Consider the following 23415-nt stretch of genomic DNA (forward strand, 5'->3'; position numbering starts at 1 on the left):
GGTGGCCCAGGTTGCAAGTGGGTGCAACTAGAAAACGTCAGACTAAGCTCTCATCGCACAATAGCTAGCTGTCGGCACAGCAGGAAGCAAATACCGCTCAAGCTACCGGGAGACACGTTGCCGGTCCACGCCCGTAATACAAACGTGCAGCTTTGAACCCGCGCATGCGAATGTCAGTTTAACTCATTTACCTGCCTCACCGAGTGGAGCCACCACGCGTCGCAGGTGGAGCGCTCGTTAATTAATATGGTATCTTATTGTGATGATGTTGCGCGTCGACACGCACGCACGCACGCACGCACGCACGCATGCACACACACACGCGCATTCAGGTTCAGACGCACGCGCAAATATACACACGCACAGGCACACACACGCGCTCATACACATACACACACGCACATACACACACGCAGCCGAACACACACACAAATACACACGCAGATACGCGTACGCACGCGCGCACGCACGGACAGACGCGCGCGCGCACATGGACAACGAAGAAATACGATGCGACATGGTCGAATGAATTTACACAATTTACACAATTTACTCTCAGGACTCAGGTAATAAGATAAGCGGAGGGGGTGCTTGCACGCACTCGCGCATGATGACACTCCAGGTGATAACTTTGGTGTAGTGACTCATCAGTCCAGGTAACCAACTCACATCCTCGAGCGATGCACACGAAATCACGTGTTATAAGAAAAGAGTAAAAATGGGTGCGTCTGCTTCCGCGCTGGCGAGGTTTCATCGCATCGGAACGTATAGGCTGTGCGCCGCCCACGCTGCGCGTAATCTACTTTAAAACTCTCGTATCTGTCTGAGACGAGACAGCATGCCATCGGCGATTTTTCTTAAATTAATTATTATTCTAAAGTAATACGATCGGCAAGTGTAATACCAGGAGCTCGGGTAGCTTACGTGCGTAACGGAATGAATCATCTTGACCTAATAGCTATCTCTATATAAATTACCACTACAGTAGCAATTATAACAATGGTCGATTCGAGTGTATATAGTGTATCGCTTGCGGTAAGTAAATAGAATATCATGCAGCACTAGCCTATTGTCATTGAGCCCCAGGTACACGTGTCTAACTGGCTATGAGGCTCAGCCTATTACAGTGCAAGGCCTATTTTGTGTGAGATGTATTAACCCACGTGCGCTTCAAGTCAGCTTATTGAATTCGATATTCCAGGAAAGTACATAAAGAAAGTAAGGTGGTATGAAATCAACTAAATCGAAGAACCAGTCAGTGTCTGTCAGTAACATCTCTTCACCACGAAGATCAGTTGCACCAATTTATTCAAAATGGCTACGATATAGACGTTACGTCATGCATCGTGATACCAGCGGGAATGTTACCACATCTTTTTTTCGTCACAGGATATTCATACTAAGAGATGAAGTAAACTGTTTTCCACAGCAAAACCCAAACACAATACCGATCGTAGTAACGAAAAAACATGCAAGCCGTATACAGTGCGTACACACAAGTCACAGTGACATGCACAATCGCACGTGATCACCACGAGGCACGAGCGGCATAAGCATACCTCTACTGGAGATTTTGGCGCTAGCGTTGCTAAGCCAACCACTGGGACACAATGGCCAGCCGAGTAGCAACTTATGAGTAACCTACCAATTTAATTTTACGACTCACTGCGCGAATATAGTGTGCAGGGCGCGTTCCAGCGTTATTCGGTAACTAGAAAAGGTGTTAGTCACACGTACGTGGTGAATTTGGTAAATTAAATCGTTTATTAATAGCGCCCAAGCGCGGATAACGCATTCTCTAGTGAGATGTTCAAAGAGGATATTTATGGACATACGAGTGTTGAGCTATTACCTATACACTACTAGATTTTACGTTAACACCCCTGCAGGTTCAACCCTTCCATCATCCCGTGTCATCTGCGTCACTGTGAAAGCACCGAACCTGAGCCAGATATACCTAGGAATACCTGATGAATACGCGACTGAATAAATTGTAGTTGTAAAATAATTAGTTGTAGTTCGGGATCGTATAATAAATAGTATATTGTAGCAGATCGTTTGCACGTATAGGGTTCGTAATTGAATATATTTGCTGATTCCTCATCGAGAATGCTCACGCTATTAGAAAAGAGATTTCGAGCATTTTGATTATGCGTGCACATACTAGACGGAGGATCGCCGTGCCTGCGGCTATACGTCGCTCATTCATCGTGATAATGGTACCGACACGACGTCACGCCGTGCCAAGGTAAATGCACTCGTCCTTGAGACGCTGCCAACCAACCACGCGCAGCACGCAATATTGTATATCAGCGCCACCTATAGTATAATATGTGAAAATACGTAATAATGTAGAGAATATATAGGGCCTATATCTGTAGGGTTTCTAACACGCGTGGGAGATCGCATACCATATATATATATCGCTAATGGCACCCAGAAGTATAGCCAGCTTGTTTTCCAATCAGTCTATCTGGAATATGGTACGTAACCAATCTAGCATGTTCTCGAGAGCAAGCGCATCTATCATTGAGATCAGTGTCTATACGAATCACGTCACGCGTTTACCGGTAGTATAGTGTGGTACATACGTACGTACATGTGTACATATGTGGCGTATGCTGTCAGATAATGACGTCAACTTATTTGGGCCTTTTAGTTCAGAAATCATAATAGAAGTGCCGATTATAACACGCGAAATATCAGATTTTTAATAGCGAAAGTTGACTGCAGAATTTTCCTTAATGGTATATTGTATTTTATAGTCAATAACCTAATTCATATTCGTTGACCTTGACCCGTTTTCATTAAACTCCTATCTACTGTATTAGAACAATTAATAGGGTTTCTAAATCACGCATTCAACGTTGACAAAAGTCTCGGCCTGAGTTTGGTATATCTTATCGTATCGTAGCTTCTGATGTGGTCTCACACCCACGAACCGCCGGGACGCGAATTTTCGCCGCCGGGACGCGAAAATTCGCCGCCGGAACAGCGTTCACCACATACCGTTACTTATTGTTTAGGATTTATCACCACTCTTGCTCGACACTCTCCGCCAGATGGCGTCCGCTGTCTCGTCTCGCTTCGATCGTCGTCTCTTGTCGGGAAGCTTCGCTGCGCCGATTCCGCGGCCGCTCTTCGACAGATTTCGAGCTCTATCCAGAAACACCTGCTCGTAGCAGGTCGGGGACTCTCCCGCAGGCGACTCGTACCTGCTCCTCCTCCTGCTGCTGCTGCTGCCTCCCGTATCTAAGATGGCGTCCGCTGAAATCCGAGCCTCGCTTTCGTCCGGCCACATGCCCGTGGAAAGATCCTGTAGGGCGTCGGCGTAAACCACCCCGTTCTCCGTGAGATCGTCGTCGGCGGACGGCCGACGGTCGGCTGTCGGGAAGATGGTCGTCGTCGCCATGACGTGCATGAACGTGCCGACGCGGTGGTAGACCATGCCGAACGTCTGCAAGACGAGAATTCCGACGAAGAAGAGGGCGAAGACGGCCGTCACGATGCTGAATTCGACGTCGTCGTCGGAGAACGGCCACGCGACTTCGAAGCCCGGGTTGATGTCGACGAAGAAGAGGAAGGTGATGAAGAGCAGGTTGAGGCCGAGCACGGCCGCCGAGCCCAGGTTACGCACGCGTCGCAGCTCCCGCTTCAGCTACAGGCGAGGCGAGATCACGGGAGGTTAATTAATGATTAGCGGAAATAATTTGGCAGATTAATTGCGTAGTTTAATTAGTAGTTACTTGGTTTGTTCGTGGGTATTCTGCGCACGCACACGGAGGATCTCACACACACACACGCTCACATGTGTAGGCGCGCACGCATACTCACGCATGAGCGCTCACGTACACGCAGGCACACGTATGAGCGCACACGCATGCACACGCTCACACGTATAGGCTCGCATGCACACTCAAGCATGAGCGCTCATGTACACGCACGCACGCACGCGTAAGAAAGCACACGCGCGCACACGTATGAGAGCACACGCTCACGAGTAGACACGTTTGCAAAAAACGGACATAAGCCCGCAAGACACGCATGTAGACAAGCATACACGTACATGCGCGTCGAAAAACACTACTAACACACGCATGTTCATGCACACACGCATATAGTTTTGCACTAAACTATTTTATTACGCGAAACTTGATCTGTTACCTTCGCTACTTGCTCTTTATCTTCCTCTCGCGGCGCTAGGTGGCGCTGAAGCAGAAGCTTCCAATATGCGACCTCATGTTTAGAAGCCAACCGCAATCGCGCACCTTCCAGCTTCGGGTGGTCTAGCCAATAAGGATTCACCAGCAAATGGCGTACCTCTACAATAAGACAAATAAAAACACTGTACTGCCTAATAAGGTATTGACTTCCCTTTTCATAATTAAAGACCGCGGGGAACTTATGTGATGATTGCCCGAGTCAATGGTCCCCTGAGATGTGTAACGATTTGAATGGTGGTTAGGACATACTCTTTTACATTTCAACTTCGGTGCAATTACCGTCGATAACTCACTTGCAACTATCGCCGTCGGTTTAGGTTCACGTATAGCCATTTCGTATTCTTCCCTAGCCGCAGAGGCATCCTTATTGTATATCTTCGTTTCCTTCTTTGGTACCTCCGTTTCCACGTTGACGTCGCCCAGTACCTTTTCTTCTTCCTCGTCTGAAATCTTGGGCATATCGAGCTTCTCCATCAAACAACTCACTCGGTCGGTGAATTTATCCATCCGTTCCTTGATCTCGACTTCTTGTAAGACGTCGCTGCGGCATAGAGATAGGTAAACTGTATACAACGGGATAATGTACCGGCTGTTTATACATCATTTTTATCAGTTAATAATTCTTTATAGGTAAAGACGCGTGCCCGGGGCACCACCCGAAAATATTGGTTGAATACGGAAATTTCCGTGGACAGTATTGTCTCTATCAAAGGGTAACGGACATAGCAGGAGAGTGGTAACCAATAGTACGGCAGAAGAGTAGCAGCACCGCATACCTATCTGTAGTTTTGTATAAGCAGCACATCCAGTGAAAGTAGTCATTGAAACTCATGGACACGACCGCGGCAGTCTTGGCGTAAATTCCTGTAGTGGAAGCCACTGCGGTTTCCGGCTGGTCTTTCACATCTAACGGATAATCATGTGAGGTTAATAAACCTTAGCAGCCACCTACTCTCAAACCATACGAATCTATCAACAATGCTTCATGTAACCAGAGGATATGCGATACTAGCACGTCGTAAGATGTTATAGTAGTATATGTTCACGGTGTTTCAACTGGGAGCTCGCGGAAACGCGCCCTCTGATGAGAGTGCAAATTTAGGCATTGCAGTGGAATTCAGAAAACGCGACCATATAACGCTGCAGCCGTACTATTTTGCTTCGCGTAACAATTATCATGCGCCTAGTGCTCTGGAGATTGCTTTCGGAAACTTGTGTTTGAAAGAGGGGTTGTCTCTGTGACACATACAAGCGATCTAAATAAAAATTAAAGTTCAGAAACGACTTTCTCCTCCCACAGTCCGTTGCTCTTTTCGTCATTCGCCATTCTTTCCCATCTGCTTCCCGTTTTTCCTCTCTTCCATCTACCCCTCTCTGCCCCAACCTCGCTCTCCATCCTCACTCTTTCTACCTTTTTTCGTTTCTTTCTACCCTCTCTGCCTTTCTCATTGTGGAAATACTGCATTCATCACTAAGCAAGATCGCTATTTGTAATCATGTATAATACAGCAAGGAAACTTTTGTCAATGTCACCTTCTTTGGCGCCTTTCTTTTCTGCCATATCGAGTTCCAATTCTTCTTTCTTTTCTGCATCTGTCTGTTTCTTCTCTCGTGTGCCCCATTTAACATCGTGTAGGTTTGCACCAGTGTATATGTAGAGTAGTACGAACATCGTAGGTATTGTCAGCCAATACCACACCTACAGAAATGCATCACGTGTGTTAAAAGAAAATCAACACAGAGATGATCATGTTTCAAGAACCTGGGCTAATGTAGCAGAATGAAACGAATTAATAGCATGCATAACAATATATTTACCGACAGACACGATATACGTACTGAAATCAACTTTCCATGAATGATAAACTTGCGGAAGTATGTTTACAAAATCCCAGATATGATATCGTTAAATTTTTAGCCAGATCGCTTATCGTATAATGTTTAAATTCACACACATTTTAAATTTATTGAGCAGGCAGAAATAAGACGAATGAATGCTTAATAGTTGTGATTACAATTCTATATACGAGCGTCGTAAGGATGATTTCAGATTGAGATAGCCCTGAACAAAACATATACAGCGTATAATTATATGCATAGGTATTCATCATAGCTGCTCACAGAATGTGTTAGTTATACTGTGCTATATTTCACCCACAATATTGTAGGCCTATCCACCAACACGGGTAAAATATGGCTATATTGAACAACTTTGTACAGTAAGCTCTTCCAATACCGACCACCATTTGGACCGTCTATTTAGTTATGTTTTTTGTGAAAGTTCGGTTTATAGGAGGCATCTTACATGTCTCAGATGACATTGGAAATAATCTTCCGGTTCAACGTAAGGTTCGGGTTTGAGGGCGTTCGGAATTCGGAGGGTTGACTGTGCTAAATTAGCGATTGCTTACGAACTGGGCGAGGCACCATGCCTCGTTAGGATGAAATATCCCACCCACGATAAACGGTACAAAGACAGCTCCCATCAAATAATGAATGGGCGTAACCTCCGAGGCAACGCACATCTGCGCAATCAGTCCAATGGCAACGATCAACATTATAATGCCGTAAAAGATCGTGAGGAGGGCGACCATTTTCAGCTGAAAGAAACGGAAATCTTCATTTAGTTTGTCGATGACGTTAACAACGCTCTAGCAAAATCATATAATGATGTCTAATCCTATTTAAATTTATCGTGGGTAACGGTGGGGCGGGTTGAGCCAGGCGAGATGTAGTCCGTCAATGAGGTCAAGCGTGAAACACGGGAGACAAATTAATCGGATATACCTGTACTTCTTTACTGTACTTCAATGAGATAATTATGTGAATGACCACGGGTAGTGTAACGAACACCACCGACCTCCAGAGCCCGTATTGCGCGTCATCAAACTGCAACAACGAGAGTAAAACGGTCAGTCTCCATAATTTGTAAACGGCAGAACGTTATGGGAAAACGCACGCGCGCACACGCACACGCATCCGCGTATTATAACCGTACAGTCAAACCAGTATAATACCCGCTCAAGGGTAACCCAGAAGTGTCATTTATAGACAGCCAAGTCTCCGTTCTATAGGCGTGATTTAACTATACACGACCTAACCTGTATATAAGGATGAAAGTGTCAATGACACTATAGCTCTTCTTGGGTGTGATAGAAGAGTGAGGTGATATTTAAAATTTGGTAAGTGTTTCATTTATGACGGACCGAAATGTGATCAAATGTTCTTATTCCCTGTTTTATACTAATAGAAATTTCACTGTTATGTTTCAGGGAATTAGTTTTGATAAATGTTTCAGATCTGAAAGTCTGAAATCTGGGCGATAGATGGCAATCGGTCAAAAGGTTCTTGAGTTATCGTTGACCGTAGGCAGACACTGAAATGCATATAAAATTGCCAAAATCTTCATAATTTGCATAATTTAAAAAAAATATTGGGACATAGTTTTGAGGCCAGTCCTTATTCATTCACATGCCAAAAATGAGCAAAATCTGTTAAACCTGAACTGACTTATGGCCATTTCCATTTTTGCCAAATGTGCCAAATGTGCCAAATTTGCCAAATGCTCTGTGCTCGAATGTAGGTCGACTGGCGTGCTCCAAAATATGACGTTCAAATCTCTCCCATAGGAGTAACAACTGTATGCAATTTGAAACATGTGGGTCAAACGGTTCTCAAGTTATCGTTGACCGTAGCCAAATGTTGACGGACGGCTGGACGGACGGACGGACGGACGGACGGACGGACGGACGGACGGACGGACGGACGGACGGACGGACGGACTGACGACGGACAACGCCCCATGGCAATAGCTCATCTTGACGATGTCAATGTGAGCTAATAACTCAATAGATACACACAAAGTCCTTTCTAGACACGCGTATACGTTCTATAGAGCGGGTGTGAAAACGCTTGCACATAATCACCTCCTATTCGCAGTCAGACGACATAACAGAGAATTACATACTGAATGTATTGCCTCCTCACATGCAGTGACCAGGAAACAGATGATGACCGAAGGGGCGACGAGACCAGCGCAGAAGATGACGGCTTGGTATGCAATGTATAGCCACGAGAAGGTATCGTTGTATCGCACAAACAATCTGCCAGCTGTGGAGAGAGCGACGAGAGGAGACGTTCGCGTCAAAAACGTTTCCGGCGAAAATGCTACTCAATGATACATAGACGAAATTGCACAAATGTTGTGTTACATGTTTGTTTTTGTATTATGTTTATCAACCAATTTACATTTGCGATCGCGTTAAAATTGTATTGGGTTATGCAGATTTTATGTATAGAAACGTTACATATCTTACATGGGAAACGTCCGTACATATTTGCGTAGTACTTATTAAATATTAATAATAAACGACTCGCCAACGCTTGAATTGCATCGAATTATTCATGAATCGCATGTTTTCCGCACGTTTCAGACTCCCACGCGGCATCTATGCTTGGCGCGTCTCACCGAAAATCAGATCGAGGTTGTTAGCCAGGGTCGACGATATCCAGCGACATCGCTGGTTGAAGAATTCCGCAAGATTCTCGGGTGAGTAGGTCATCGCGTCTGCGGCTGCGCAGTACTCCACGCGATAACCCTCGTGTAGCAGCAGAGTGCACAGCCAGCGGTCCTCCCCTGGTGGCAGACAATAACAACAACACCGCGCATCATGTCGAATGTCGTACTAGTATACGGGTGCTAATATACGCGCGGCTATCGAGAAAGTATCACATAATTATTATACAACACCATCGTTGCGTTGTTTACACTTTTGTTTGCTCGGTTTTCCTATTGCATTTTGTAGTTGGTAATTGCATGGCCCGACGTATGCTACGTCACTCGGGTATACATGGGTTCTAGCAAGAGCGTATTAAGTATGCGTTAAGTTCTAGCAAGAGCATACTTAATACGCTCTTGGTTCTAGTGATATGCCACCTTGGTCAGATTGAAAGTGAGCCTTCGCTGTTCGGGCGATCTTGCTGTACTTCCCCATCACGTTGGGACACATAAGCGCCCTTGCGCGGAACAAGCTGAAGCAGCCAGGGCTGCAGAGCACGCATCCCAGTACGTGCTCGGTTGCCTTCTGGAACCAATGTCCGATCGCGTACTCGAACTGTTGGTACCATACCATCGGTCCTATATAGACGAATATGAATTCACTTAAATCCAGCACACATTGATATTATTATTATTATTATTATTATTATTATTATTATTATTATTATTATTATTATTATCAATATTATTATCATCATCATTATTATTGTTTCTTGCTGTTGTTGTTGTTGTTGATGATGTTGTTGTTGTTGTTGTTGTTGTTGTTGTTGTTGTTGTTGTTGTTGTTGTTACTGCTGCTGTTAGATAATTACCCCATCCAATAGGATGGATGCGGCCGCATGCTGCACCGATATTATCGTTCATCTTCAATAGATCGACCAGTTTCAATACGGAGGCAGGCTCGAAGTTAGAGTCACCGTCGACGGCTAGCACGAACGTTCTTCCCGTGACGTCATGCTGCTCCTGCAGGCTACAGTCAACTATCGTACTTCGTAGTTTCAGATCGAGTAGGTAGTACATGTACATGACCTGCCCGTAATGAGGTGTCACTTGTTTTGCAACGCACGTATTATGGGATTATAACGCAATCCGCTGCTGCATGCTATATTCGGACCTCATTGCCTAACCTTTGCATTTAGATCAGTGGAAGTTATTGCACCGATTATCACTACGAATAATGACGTTTTCCTCCATTTTCACGTGACGAAGTTGCAATCTAGGTTTGACTTAAACGTGAGTTTATCGATTTGAACCTGCTACCAAACGCACGATGTCAGTGCAAAACACGGTGACAACATGAGCGCCTCTTATTTAAGTATTGTTATTGAGTATCAATTTAGAAGCTAGTGCTAACTTACCTGACTCCATCGCTTTCGCCGTTTTACGAGCTTTTTATCCTTCAGGTGCAGCACTAGCGGTGTACCGCCGGGCAGTGTCCACTCAACGCGACCTCCGTGTGGTGTTGGAATCTTCACCGATGGCAAGTCATCCGTGGTTTCATTCGTGAAAGATCTATTGCATCGCGTCAGTAAACACAAAAGGCAGTCACTAAACACAATGTGCGGTCACTAAACACAACACGCATTCACTAAACATGACACGCAGTCACTAAACATGACACACGGTCACTAAACACGACACGGGTCACTAAACACGACACGCGGTCACTAAACACAACACGCAGTAACTAAACACAACACATGGTTACTAAATATAATACACAGTCACTAAACACATCACGTGGTTACTAAATATAATACACAGTCACTAAACACAATGCACGGTCACTAAGCACAACACGCGGTCACTAAACACAATGCACGGGCACTAAACACAACACGCAGTCACTAAACACAACACACAGTCACTACCCAAAACACACGGTCACTAAAAGCATCACGCGCTCACTAAACGCAACACACAGTCACTAAACACAACACGCGGTCACTACACATGACGCGGGGTCACTAACCACAACACGCGGCCATCAAACACAACACGCGATCACTAAACACACACTACACACGTGCGTGCGTGCGTGCGTGTGTGCATACGTGTATGCGTGCGTATGCGTGCGTGCGCGTGCGCGCGTGCGCGCGTGCGCGCGTGCGCGCGTGCGCTCGTGCGTGCGTGCATGCATGCATGCGTGCGTGCGTGCGTGCGTGCGTTGCGTGCGTGCGTGCGTTGTCGTACGGCCGCCGGCCGTGCGCGCGCATTGCATGCATGCGATGCATGAGATATGTTATGTTATGTATGTAGTGTATGTATGTATGTATGTATGTATGTATGTATGTATGTATGTATGTATGTATGTATGTATGTATGTATGTATGTATGTATGTATGTATGTATGTATGTATGTATGTATGTATGTATGTATGTATGTATAGTATGTATGTATGTATGTATGTATGTATGTATGTATGTATGTATGTATGTATGTATGTATATATGTATGTATGTATGTTTAGTTACTTACTGCACGGCGTCAAGCAGCGTCTCTATAAACACAACAACAAACTCATTGATAGTGTCGCCTTCTGCAGTTTCTTCCAATGCGTCGTCAAACATGATGTGAACTACGGAAGACAGTTCTCGCATGTATTTTAAAATTGTTAATTGATCGCTTAATGAAGAAAGAAAACGCAGTCGTAAAACTATGATACTTGAGTTAGCAGTGTTTAAAATTGAAGAATATATTAAATATGCTGTGGTATCAAAAAAGTACAAAATTTATACTCACATACTACACCTACTATACATGTAATAGTTGTATAATAAACTTATATATGTATATACACCTATATATATATATTAAGTATGATACTATATTGTATTATAGTAATCGAAGTATTTAACATGGTAGGTTTACGGTTACTTCAAGATTGATTGGCTCTGGTTTTGAACCTAGCTACCAGCGGGGAAACGGCTGGCGTACCTTCAAGTTCATAATAATCAGGATGGTCTTTCTCGAAATATTTCATAGCCAAACGTCTTGCACTCTGATCTTTATCGAGGCTTAAACAAAGTAGTACATAATTAGTGTATGACACTTTTAGAGAAACGACATTGCGTTTATCCGTAATGTAGTAAGCGCATCAAGTGAACGCCGCGCCAAAAGTCAAAGTTTGAATAAATGTTAGAGTTGTGAGTCATGCTGCCTTATAAAAAACGTGTTTTAATCAATCGTATTTTTTTATTCTCGCGCTATCCGTTATCGCACCTTAGGATAGATCTGATCAGTTGAAGCATCTCGTTCGTATTTTCGTGCCACATGGTGGCGCACATGTAGATCTTCGTCGGTCGCCGCTCTGATCTTGGTGCATCTTCGGGTTTGCTCGGCGCCTCCTCTATCAGCTTGTGGACGTTTCTGGACAACTGCGGCTGCTTTAGGTCTATAGCAAGTCGCTCCACGTAGCTACCCACGACAGCATTCTGTGCAGACGTCAGACGAGAGAGTTCTGTTATCATCAAGCACACTGCCATTAACATGCAAAACTTTTCATTGTCATCTCCTTGAAATTGCGCCTAACTTTAGAAAGTAATTGGATTTCGAAAGACATTGACTATCTTGACACAGCCAGTTATGATTATTTAATCTGCTTCTTTCTACGAAAGGTAATAGCCTTCCATGAGATTGGTGCAAAGTCTTTTTATGTTTAGGACCAATCAGAATTTAAGTGACACGGTTTAATTAATGAATATTCGTTCTGAGGAGAAACTTATGCATTTGATTATAAGCTAATTCACACCAGCACCGATATATATCTATATATATATAAAGTTGTTCAGCCACATTAGTCCGTACTCGCATAACTAGAGAACTCCGCAGCCTAGAGGAAAATCTATATATATAAAGTTGTTCAGCCACATTAGTCCGTACTCGCATAACTAGAGAACTCCGCAGCCTAGAGGAAAACTAAAAATATTTTCAGAATCAGCACGTCTGGGAGGTGGTTCTGGCTGAAACAAACAGTTAAAGTTAAAAATTGATAAAAATTCTATTCATCAATAGATGGCGGTGCGTACAGATTAAAACATCACGTACGTGTGAATCCATTGTGTATACCTTTAACGGCGAAGTGGCATAATCGCTAGAACATCCGTCTCTTACACCGGGATTCCGGGTTTGAGTCCCAGCTGGGGTACTTATTTCCTCCTTTTTTTATTTTTTCCCCTTCACCGACCTCTTTAGTATGTATTATTTTTAATTTCTTACTTTTTAATTTCTATTTTCTATTTTTAATGTCTTTTATCTTTTGATTTCTTATTGTTTTTTACTGTTTGGAATGGGATGGCATGGGATGAGATGGCATGCGATGGCATGCGATGGGATGGGATGGGATGGGATGGGATGGGATGGGATGGGATGGGATGCGGTGCGACGGGATGGCATGGGATAGGATGGGATGCGGTTCGATGGGATGGGATGCGATGGCATAGCAGGGCATGGCATGGCATGGCATGGCATATGGGATGGGATGCGGTGCGGTGCGATGGGATGGGATGGCATGGAATGGGATGGATGCATGGATGGATGCATGGATAGATAGTTAGATTTTTTTGGGTATTTTCCTTTTAACCAAGCGGTCACCAACTGAGTAACGCCACTGATTTCCCCGGGAAACGCCTAATATATATATATATATATGCTATATATATAATACATCTACGTCTTATCCTCCTACATGTAATGTCATTACCGATGTGAAACACTGAAACATGTAGGCATCGATATAGACTGTAGGAAACGATAGAGAAGCTGAGTATGTGTTTCATTCACACGCACGTGTATGAGCGCGTTATTAGTAGAAATGCGATATAAAATTACAATATAGTCGATGTACTCACTATAGGTCGGCATTCAGAAATGTTTCGCTCGTTGATGCGATTCAGTAGAAGACTTTCAGCAAAAAGAACGTTGCAATAAAAGGGTCTCGAAAATAACCTGAGAAAAAACATCGCAGATCAAGAAAATGGTTCAGTTTGTGAAGTTGCGATTTTCCCGCCCAAAACACAATAAAAGCCCTTAAACCGCAGCACTACCTGATTGAATGAATGTCAGAACTAACCAGAATTATAAATAAAATAAAAAAATCATGACCAATTAGTTGTACGCGGCTGTGATGATCTGAACTCGCCTTGTAAACCATTACACATATCCGTCTTTAGACTGCGGTTCGACATAAAGAAAATACACAACACTCAAATCTTCGTAACAGTGGCTATACGGTAGCCTGGTTAAGCATATCATGTCGGGCCATGGCATACGTACGTGTGTGACTTGGCCATTCTGTTCGAGCGCGGAAACCAAACGTGTCCTGTTATCCAGACAAAGGATGCGAACCAGAAGACGGACATCCACGCGTATCTCTCCACGAACAGGCGCTTGATGAGTTCTGGTAGCTCGCTGCACATCGTGATTCCGCGCCAGTCGTTCACTGCCAGGTCCGCCTCGTCCACGCAGGACAGCAGGAAGACAGCGACGATGGAGATTAATTGGCTGGCTACTAGCGGAATCGTGAAGCCGACAATCTGCATTTGGGAGCGCAGCGAAAAAGCCGCTACGAGATAGCCGACGCTCGACGACAGCACGTGCACCAGCACGCCCCACAGCACCCTGGCACCATCTACCGAAGAGCCATCGTCGGTTTCGCGCGGCGCGTGCGACATCGGCTGAAAGAACGATGTTTTTCCGAACGTCGTGATGCCGAAGAAGAGCGTAAAGGCGAACGTAAGGCAAATCTTCCAGATGCTCAACAGCAAGTAGGTTTTGTGCCTGTTTGCGTTCAGCTCTCTCTTCACATCGATGAGTCCACGCAGCAGCCGACGAGGTGCGTTCTCATTGACGAACACCTCCCACAGCCCGACGGAGACGAGAGCGACCGACACCACTACCCAGCAGATCGTCTCCGGGTCTGCAGTGTAGAGAGCGAGCCACGCGAACACGCTCGCCTGCATGAGTAGCGCTAGAAGATCACCAACGAGCATCGCTGCAGAGCGAAGCCCCGGAAGCGCGCAGATGCGGAAGATGAAGAGAAGGATGGCCGGCAGGAGCGCCACTGCTGCCGTCAGCAGCACACCGACGTGCGCTCCTAGTCTGGGAAGCATCTTGAATACCATTAGCGATATCCCGCAGGTGTGCGCAGTCTCCATAAGTAACGCCTATAACGGTAGATGAAGCCGCATTAGCTGCAATGAATCATCTCAAACTTAAAATCTCAATGGAGATTATTTACTCCTACTATTAGACTTACTTACCCGTTACTGTACGTAACATATTGAGTGTTTATAGTATTTGGCTATAGTTATTTGCACTATATGTATTAGTTATAGTGTTTAAATGTTAATATTTATGCTATATTCTTTACCCTTTGTTATAAAGGGCAAGGGGATATTGTTAGGTGTCCATCAGCAATGATTTCTGTCCTATATCAGTCTGTAACTATATATGTCGCGAAAGTCGAATGCGTATAGCCACGGCCTATAGCTATATATTATCGTTGCCTCTTTTCAATTTCAGTGTGTTTCGTCGGTGCTAAAATTAAATTTAAGGTACGGCTTACGCGTGTCGAAGCTGTTATAATACGTCGCGCGAAATTTGAGTAGGCCTAATTAGTTGCGAAGTTGTATTTTTTTCTTCTGTTTTCCAAACTGCATCAGAGAGTAGCACCTCTGCGATATGGTCCTTGACACTTCGGCGCGACAACACCGTAAGTTATTTATCACTGACTCGCGCTAGAGGTAGTTGCTTACCACGAAGAATGCGGTTCGCGATGGCCACTTTGTTCGCCTGAATGCTACGATCATCCCGCAGCGATAGAACGCGAACAGGTGAGGAACGGAGACAGCCACCCAGATCATCCAGTACCAGATCGGCGATGGCCCATCCCCTGCACACACAGAAAACATACTGGGAAGTCATCGTTGCTCTGCAACCGGTTCATTCATTCTGGTGACATCGTCGTAATTGCCTAGTTTCATTTTCTCTCGCAAACAACAACAAACTATGGCGGTCAATTCAGGTTAGGTTCGATCGGTTGGTCGAGCTGGTTCTGCTCTAGCAATCACTTGATTGTTCAACTTAAGGAGGCATTTCATTGTAACTATGACCGCATATCTGCGTTAATTACGAAACTAATGCGTCCATCAAAGGTCCATTCAAACATAAATTATCGGCACCATGCGTAATTATTACATGTAGTTAATGGGGCACATGAACATTAAGCAGGTCATATACGAGCTTACCCGCAAACATGCGCTTCCCAGACAGCGCATCAGCCTCCGGGCCCGGCTCGCCGAGCTGTGACGTCATGTAGATGAGGCTGACCTTTGAACTTGTGGCGCAGACCGTCATCATGATGAAGACGACGATGTAGACGATGACCTTGACCACTCTGGTCACCATCAGCATCACCGACCGCTCATTCACCCCTGCTCTCTGCATCACCGTCTCCATGTTGAACGAGTCCCATTTCTCATGCGCTTCCTCATCACTGGTGCTGTAGGCAGTGTCATGATATGGTGATTATAGGTCGGTTCCATTAAAGCGCCACGTCGTTTATGGGAATTTATGCGCGTTGTTGCGCTTCCATTTAATAATTAACCATTGACGTTGCAGTGAAATAATATAATTCGCATATTAGGCGTGCACACGCGCACACTAATACACACATGGGCGCCTACACTGATACATGCACGAACGCGCTTACGCTTGCAAACACACACACACACACACACACACACACACACACACACACACACACACACACACACACACACACACCACCCACACACACACACACCACCACACACTACACTACACTACACACACACACACACACACACACACACACACACACACACACACACACACACACACACACACACACACACACACACACACACACGCACGTACACAACGACACACAACGACACGACAGACACACCACACACACACACAAACAACACACCACACCACACACACACACATGCACACAAATACAAACACCCCAATTTTTAAAACTACGCCGCACACACACACACACACACACACACACACACACACACACACACACACACACACACACACACAACACACACCACACCACACACACACACATGCACACAAATACAAACACATACACGCGCGCACACACGGTTCAACCGATCCTAAAGTAAGAATTGCTCATTTTTATTTAAGTATCGCGCACGCACGCACACACACGCACACACAGACACACACGCGTTATTATATGCAGAGATTGAGGGGGAGTTGGGACGACGGAGCGCGCAAGAGAGAACGAATAATTCTACATAACTTAGAATGTAAATATTTACACGCGTTGTGCTATGACACATTACTATTTATGTGCTGCTATTGGCAGGAGACTTACCTATTCTGCTGTTGATGAGGCATGTTGTCGTGCAAGTCTTGTAGATAATTTAGTAGAGTATATGAGATGAGTTGTCGCCGGACATGCGGATGTGTTCCAGCGATATACGTGACTGTGCCAGCTGTATGACTCTCTGTGTTAAATATCCGGGTCACGTGATTAGATTCTCATATGGCTTCTATGACACGTGGCAGTTACTATTATCATTGTTGAGAATCTCGTAAAACTAGGTACGACTAAACGCCTGTACGATATTTATATGCAATATTTGTAAAATTTAAAGATATTTATTATAAAAATAATGGAATGTTTTCGGAGGATATAAATATTTAAGCATTCATATGGTCATAGTAATACAATATGTATATAATAGAGTATATAAAATAATAATACAATTACTGTTCACGCGTTGTCCGCTTGGTGCGGAATGACGTGACTAATCCATCCCAATCGCATTCTGTTTAGCGTTACTCGCAATGCAAACTGCGATTGAGTGGAGTCTCAAAGGTCGCTGTGTCGCAGCTTAATTAGCATAGGTCGTTCCTCATCCGCGATGCGCACACGCGCGTCGTGTTGATTTAAGATCCGGCGCGTTCACTCGTGAACACATTTCAGCGTCTACACGTGATTGCTATGTAGACGAGGACCTCTCAGCACACAGGATTCTAGGCGTCGTGCGATCCGGCGGTCGAGCGGGACATTACAAACCCGTGCAGAGATCATCGCTTGCTGTTTTGACAACGACCTCGTTAGCACTTAGCACCGATCGCTACACCCCTGGTTTAGTAATTTTAACGATGTTTTCCGGACGCTAACGCAGGTTTGTTGCACGTTCTGGTGCTAGGTACCAACCCGAGTCGGGTCGCTCGTAATAAAAGAAATCCTTCTTACTCCTCGGGTGATAAACGCAGCGGGTTCCTTATAGAGCTGCCTTCGACTGCGTGTCACATCGTGCAGAGCTGAGATATGCACTTGTAGTTATTCTTTGTGCTTCGAAGACGTCAATTAGACGACAGCGCTCTGCGTGTGAGGTAAGCCCTTGTCATTTTTACTGTTATGTCTCTATATGCGATTTACAGTTTATACGCATATTCGACACCTATGGCTAGCGTTATATATAGTAATATATAAATATATAACAATCATGCCGTTTTCAGCGTACCGTTCACAGAATTATTTTAATATGCATTTCACAGCACATGCAAATATTTTCATTTGAGCGAAACGTCACGAACCCGAAACTTGTCTTCAGTTATTTCGAACAGTTTCGCAGCGGAAATTGGCACTGTCGGAAGACGCGCTATGCACATTTAAATTCTGTCGGCGTACTTTCCAGATCAACATGGCGTCTCATGTGGATACGCGGAAAACAGTAATAAGTTACAGTCCGTATGCACCGACGTTCACGCGATCGCCGCTTGCGGACGTCTCCTCACATCTAAAGACTGCTATCAATTGGCACGAACAGGACAGAATGTCGACGAGTGACGCGCACCGCATTGCTAGCAATCCGTCGTCCGAGAATTGGCCGAGTATATGCAACGAGAGACGACAACCGTCGACGCAATCATCAATTCGAGAAGCTCGCAAAGGTCAGCCGACAACGGAGCCGACGACAGACGACAATGACGATGGCATCATCGACGTCGGCCAAGAGGAGCCGTTTATTACCAGGAATGCGCCCTTCGCGAGTACGGCGGGTGTCCGTAAGCAACCGCTGGGTTCACCGCGTCAGGATCTCGCGACGATCAACGGTAAGCCTCTGGCGTCGCACTTCGGCGTCGGCAGCGAAGTTGAGCAGCGTTTAAGCGCAAGGTCGATGCTATCACGTAACGACGCGATGATGAACAATCTCGGTGGCCGACCAGGCTCCGCTAGCCGAGAAAACGAGCATACGTCATCGAAGGGTCCAGATGAATATCTGTCCTGCGTATCGAGCTCCTTGAGCTCGCAGCAGCAGTGGATGCTGCACAGTGGTAGCGCTAATGGTGACCACCTGTGCTCCCAAGATGACCTTGGTTATCACTCGTCTGAGGTCGCCAGCATCAGCTCAGACACGAGAAGCAAATGCGGAAGCTGCGACAGTATTAACACGCTGGGGAGAAAGTCGGCGAGTCCTGCTGGCTCCGTCAGCCAGCTGAGTCCAATGAATCGTCATGACAACGGCACGCTCGCAGCACACGGCGGGCCGCGGCGCACGGGATCGCGCGTGACGCCCTACGACATCCCTGCACAGAGCACGTTGGAGAGAAGCGGGAAGCCGCCGCCGCTATCCCTGGCCTCGTCGTCGGCCGTCGCCGCTCCGTCGTCTCCCGTGCTGCCTTCGCCGTTCTACAGCCCGCTCTGCTTTCCGGCCAGTCCGTTCTACGGCATGCACGCCGTACCGGGGCCGCATTTCTCTCCGTCGCTATCGGGGAAATATCCCGTATCTCCGTTCACGCCGGTTGCGCGTTCCGGCTTCGCCATCACGGCCGACGCGTTCCTGCCGCCGACGCCGACGATGTCGCTAGCGCAAACGGCGCCGTACGCGATGTTCGCGACTGTACCGCCACCGGGGAGCTCTCCGTATCCGGGGTTGTCGCCATCGTCGGTGTTCCAGATGCCTGCACATGCGGTCGGCTACGGCATGGGCGGACAGCCCCCGTTCACACAATATACGCTGCTGCAGGATGCCGCGGCAACGTGCAGGTAAGCACAGAAAGCAAAGACAGCGAAAATGTTGTGCGTCATAAATGCGTTTAGCAGATCGTGAATTAAATTCTACACGTTCTGTACTTATTTAGTGTCTCTCTCTTTCTCGCTGTGTGTGCGCGCGCGCGTAACACAGTAGTTATATTAATAGCTGGTTTCAATGGAAGCCCTATACAGTCAGCTGTCGATCGAAAGCGCCTGCCTAATAATTATGTTCGCGTTCCATCGCGACAGGAAACGTCGAAGAAGCCAGAAAAACAGGCTACACTCTTGTAATTTGACGACAGCGTGTTAAGCTTTGTTTTTGCCATTAGCATAGCGCACGTTCGTTTTATTAACCGCGTATAACGACACCCGTGTGGCACGAAACCTAATTATATACGAGGATGTGCGCGCAATCGTCACGACAGCTGATGCGGGTGTGAACAAGAGGTCACACCGCGTCGTGCTAATTAGTAGGATTAGGTTGCCGCATGTTTCATTCGCATTGACGGTGTATATTTTGCGCAGGACTTTAAAACCGATTAATTACTCACATTATGGACAGTGTTAGGGTTATAGTGTTGAAGTTGACGCTAGAATTTCATTTAGAGTACTGTTTACTTTATCTCAAATTCTAAGCTTAACGTCGAACCCCCGATATATATATATATATATATGTTAACAGAAGTAAATAATAGAGATTCTCTATTATTCACTCTTGATGTTAATTATATACGACCATTATACGACTATTATGTTTTAGGTCGCACCCGCTCTACCCACTTCTTAGAGACATGGTGCTCGTAGATGATACGTTTGACAGACCGAGCAGCCCAATACATCTGCTTTACTCTCTACCGTCTGATCTCAACGCACTCATACAGGTAACTCCGCCAACATAGTACTGTTAACATTGTTTTATCATGGTTTCTATAGACCTATTTTGTTTGCTATATTTCCAATCTCAGCGAAAATTGTATGTCATAGTGCTAGGACGTATGATCGCTATGCGGCTTGTGCGAATATTATACCGACAAGTTTTCATCCTCATCATCTTCTTTCACCTCTTTTTTTTCTTCTTCTTTTTTTGTTCTCCTTCTTCTTTTACCTACCCTACCCCCCTTTTCTTCCAATTGTACGCACATTTTCTCCGAATTATACTAGCACATTACTTACCTACTCGCATCGCATGACTTACTCAGAGACGTAACTGTACCAACGCTTCTCTTTGTAGAAATATCTCGATAAAAATCCACCCGCCGCGAACAAGAAGGCGGTTAGCGGCAAATGCGATCAGAACATGGAGCGGGTGTTTATGGAATCTCTACGCCTCACACACGAATCTGTGATGAGTAAGTAAAGCAGTTATAACCTCACTGGAAATTATCGGCTTCAATTAAAATGACTCCCACGTTCTTGTAAAAATTATATTTAAAAAAAGACCATTTCCTATATGGAAAGTGTCCACTAATAGCACTAAACATAGTCTGAGACTGATCTGGGTGGTATTGACATCGATTCATATTTATATTCAAACGATCCAACTCATATCCGGAAACAATAAAGTTATTATCACTAGTGAAGTTGGATCTATTATATGCTTTCTTTTTTATACTGAGCTTAATTCCAATAATACAACTAAAAAATATATGATAAAAGCCTTAGTTAATTCATTGTAGTCACTGGCAGATTTATAGAATAACGTCAAACTTTTTCTCAATTAGTTTATGTAATTAAACCTTCTTCGGCCTTTATTCTATAGTTCAGGCGTTCTGTTAGCTGGTTTAATAAATCACAGACAAATGTGAAGGAGTAATGAACCAAACGTAGTCGAAGTGGCCTAGGCTGCGCTGTTACTGTCACACAGGTTGAGTCAATCAATACATTAAATGTTACCTAAATAATGTAGTAGGTGCTATTGTAAACGTGCTCCGTTTACGCGCAGGTGAGCCTGCGGCTGTAACCACATAATCGTGGATGCATTTCATATGAGCATACGTTTATGTCAATATATAACGTTATATCATTGGTTTGGCTATTCGCCAGGAAAAATAGAGCACAGACGATCACTCGAGAAAGAAGGAAAGCTCTTTTCAAGGTCATCGAACGCAATTGATGATTTCTTCGAACGGTTCGATAAAACACTGAAGAACAATATGGTATGAATAATTAATAAATAATCTGTGGTTGGGATAGTTTATCTCCTTGTTCATTTGTTTTGAATAAATACAATCATAACATGAAATGTGTTACATAGTAGCAATTGATTGTTCACTCCTGATAACTTACACCTACTGCCCAGCATCAGCACCGGTAATAAGGGCTAGTAACTGATTACCCGGCTTCCTTTCCGTCTTTCCGTTAACAACAACGCGCGCTAATCATCAGCTAATGCGAGTCTATATGTGCAGGATGTCAACGACGTGCGTGTAGAGGCGAAACACATGACACTCGCTACGGATTTATCTGCTGCAAGAAGAGAAAACGGAAATCTGCCAACGGAGGTATGAGCATAATATGGTCTATCACAGATGATAACTCGGTTAGGTTGCATGACCTGGAGAAGCGTCTGGCGTAATTATTTGTATTCTCGTAAATTGTTTTACCACAATCTACTTAAAAGGCGATGTCTCTTCGTTCACACTTGATCAATATACCTAGATATTTAACTTTTAATATTAAATTTTTAAGGTGATGAAATCTCCTTGCATTATCTTGTGGTGTAAGGGGTTGTTAGTATATATATATATATATTAACCATGACTATCGATTAGTGGAGTAGTGTAAATTGATCTGAGCGGTGTCAACCTGTCAACACGATGCATTACTGAATATGGTTTGCTAAGCGAGCCAATTATTTTAAACAACAACTGGTGCTCTTCTCGCACTAGCAATCCTCATCCCCAAACAACGAACCACCCAAAGACTAAATCCTGGAGGTTTTCCTAGTAACAGAATCTATTCGATACACCAATGACAAACGCGCATCATCGAGCTACTCGCTATCACTCTATCGTGAAACCATTGTGGCGCCGCTGATGCATCATGTCGAGAAATATCTCATCATTGCAGGCCGTGCGCACGATGAAGCAGTGGTTGCTCGCTCATCTGGAGTATCCCTACCCGAACGACGACGAGAAGGATGCGCTGATCAGACAGACGCGCCTCTCAATCCAGCAGATCAACTACTGGTTCACGAACGCTCGCCGACGTCTCGTGCCTAACATGACGAATGGCGTCGGGCCGACTGTAGCCTATAGATAGGTCTGGCAACGACTATCCGTCACTCGCCTTCTGTAATATACGACATAATTACGATGGTCCCGGTTCACATGCCGTATTTATATATCGAAAAGGGTCGTCGCTGCGATTATTGCGCCATTTGTGTGTGTGTGTGTGTGTATGCGTGTGTGTATGATTGCGTGTGTTAGCGTGTACATAATATTGTGTGATGTGTGTGCGCGCGCGCGTGTGTGTGTGTGTGTGTGTGCGTGCGTGTGTTCGTGCGTGCGCGTGCGTGTGTGTGTGTGTGTGTGCGTGAGTGCGTTCGTGCGCGTGCGTGTGT

The 23415-nt window shown here is 45.1% G+C and overlaps 2 protein-coding genes across 7 annotated transcripts; one reads left to right on the top strand and one right to left on the bottom strand.

Annotated features, from left to right (window-relative positions):
- Positions 1-1255: 1255 nt before the first annotated feature.
- Positions 1256-17627, bottom strand: LOC106808121. Of its 5 annotated transcripts, none has more exons than XM_014810699.1 (21): positions 17577-17627; positions 17178-17310; positions 16030-16283; positions 15538-15674; positions 14057-14946; positions 13633-13729; positions 12005-12216; positions 11720-11799; positions 11261-11360; positions 10140-10293; positions 9594-9810; positions 9160-9360; positions 8692-8859; positions 8191-8333; positions 7011-7112; positions 6731-6823; positions 5757-5922; positions 5000-5129; positions 4517-4764; positions 4165-4322; positions 1256-3658 (listed from the first exon to the last, which is right to left on the bottom strand). In XM_014810699.1, the coding sequence occupies exons 2-21, from the start codon at positions 17198-17200 to the stop codon at positions 3023-3025; spliced, it is 4209 nt and encodes a 1402-aa protein (XP_014666185.1). In that variant the 5' UTR covers positions 17201-17310; positions 17577-17627; the 3' UTR covers positions 1256-3022. The 5 variants fall into 5 exon arrangements, with proteins under 5 accessions (XP_014666185.1, XP_014666183.1, XP_014666184.1 ...); XM_014810697.1 differs by having other exon boundaries at positions 6635-6823; XM_014810698.1 differs by having other exon boundaries at positions 6635-6823; positions 17571-17616.
- Positions 17628-17656: 29 nt separating this feature from the next.
- Positions 17657-23376, top strand: LOC106808122. 2 transcript variants are annotated; one of them, XM_014810702.1, is made up of 7 exons: positions 17657-18208; positions 18514-19865; positions 20614-20734; positions 21085-21202; positions 21897-22009; positions 22262-22354; positions 22923-23376. In XM_014810702.1, exons 2-7 carry the CDS (start codon positions 18520-18522, stop codon positions 23112-23114), a joined length of 1983 nt encoding a protein of 660 aa, XP_014666188.1. In that variant the 5' UTR covers positions 17657-18208; positions 18514-18519; the 3' UTR covers positions 23115-23376. The 2 variants fall into 2 exon arrangements, with proteins under 2 accessions (XP_014666188.1, XP_014666189.1); XM_014810703.1 differs by having other exon boundaries at positions 18646-19865.
- Positions 23377-23415: the final 39 nt, after the last annotated feature.

This window comes from Priapulus caudatus, unplaced genomic scaffold, assembly GCF_000485595.1.
Source record: "Priapulus caudatus unplaced genomic scaffold, Priapulus_caudatus-5.0.1 Scaffold254, whole genome shotgun sequence".
Taxonomy (NCBI): Eukaryota; Metazoa; Priapulida; class Priapulimorpha; order Priapulimorphida; family Priapulidae; genus Priapulus; species Priapulus caudatus.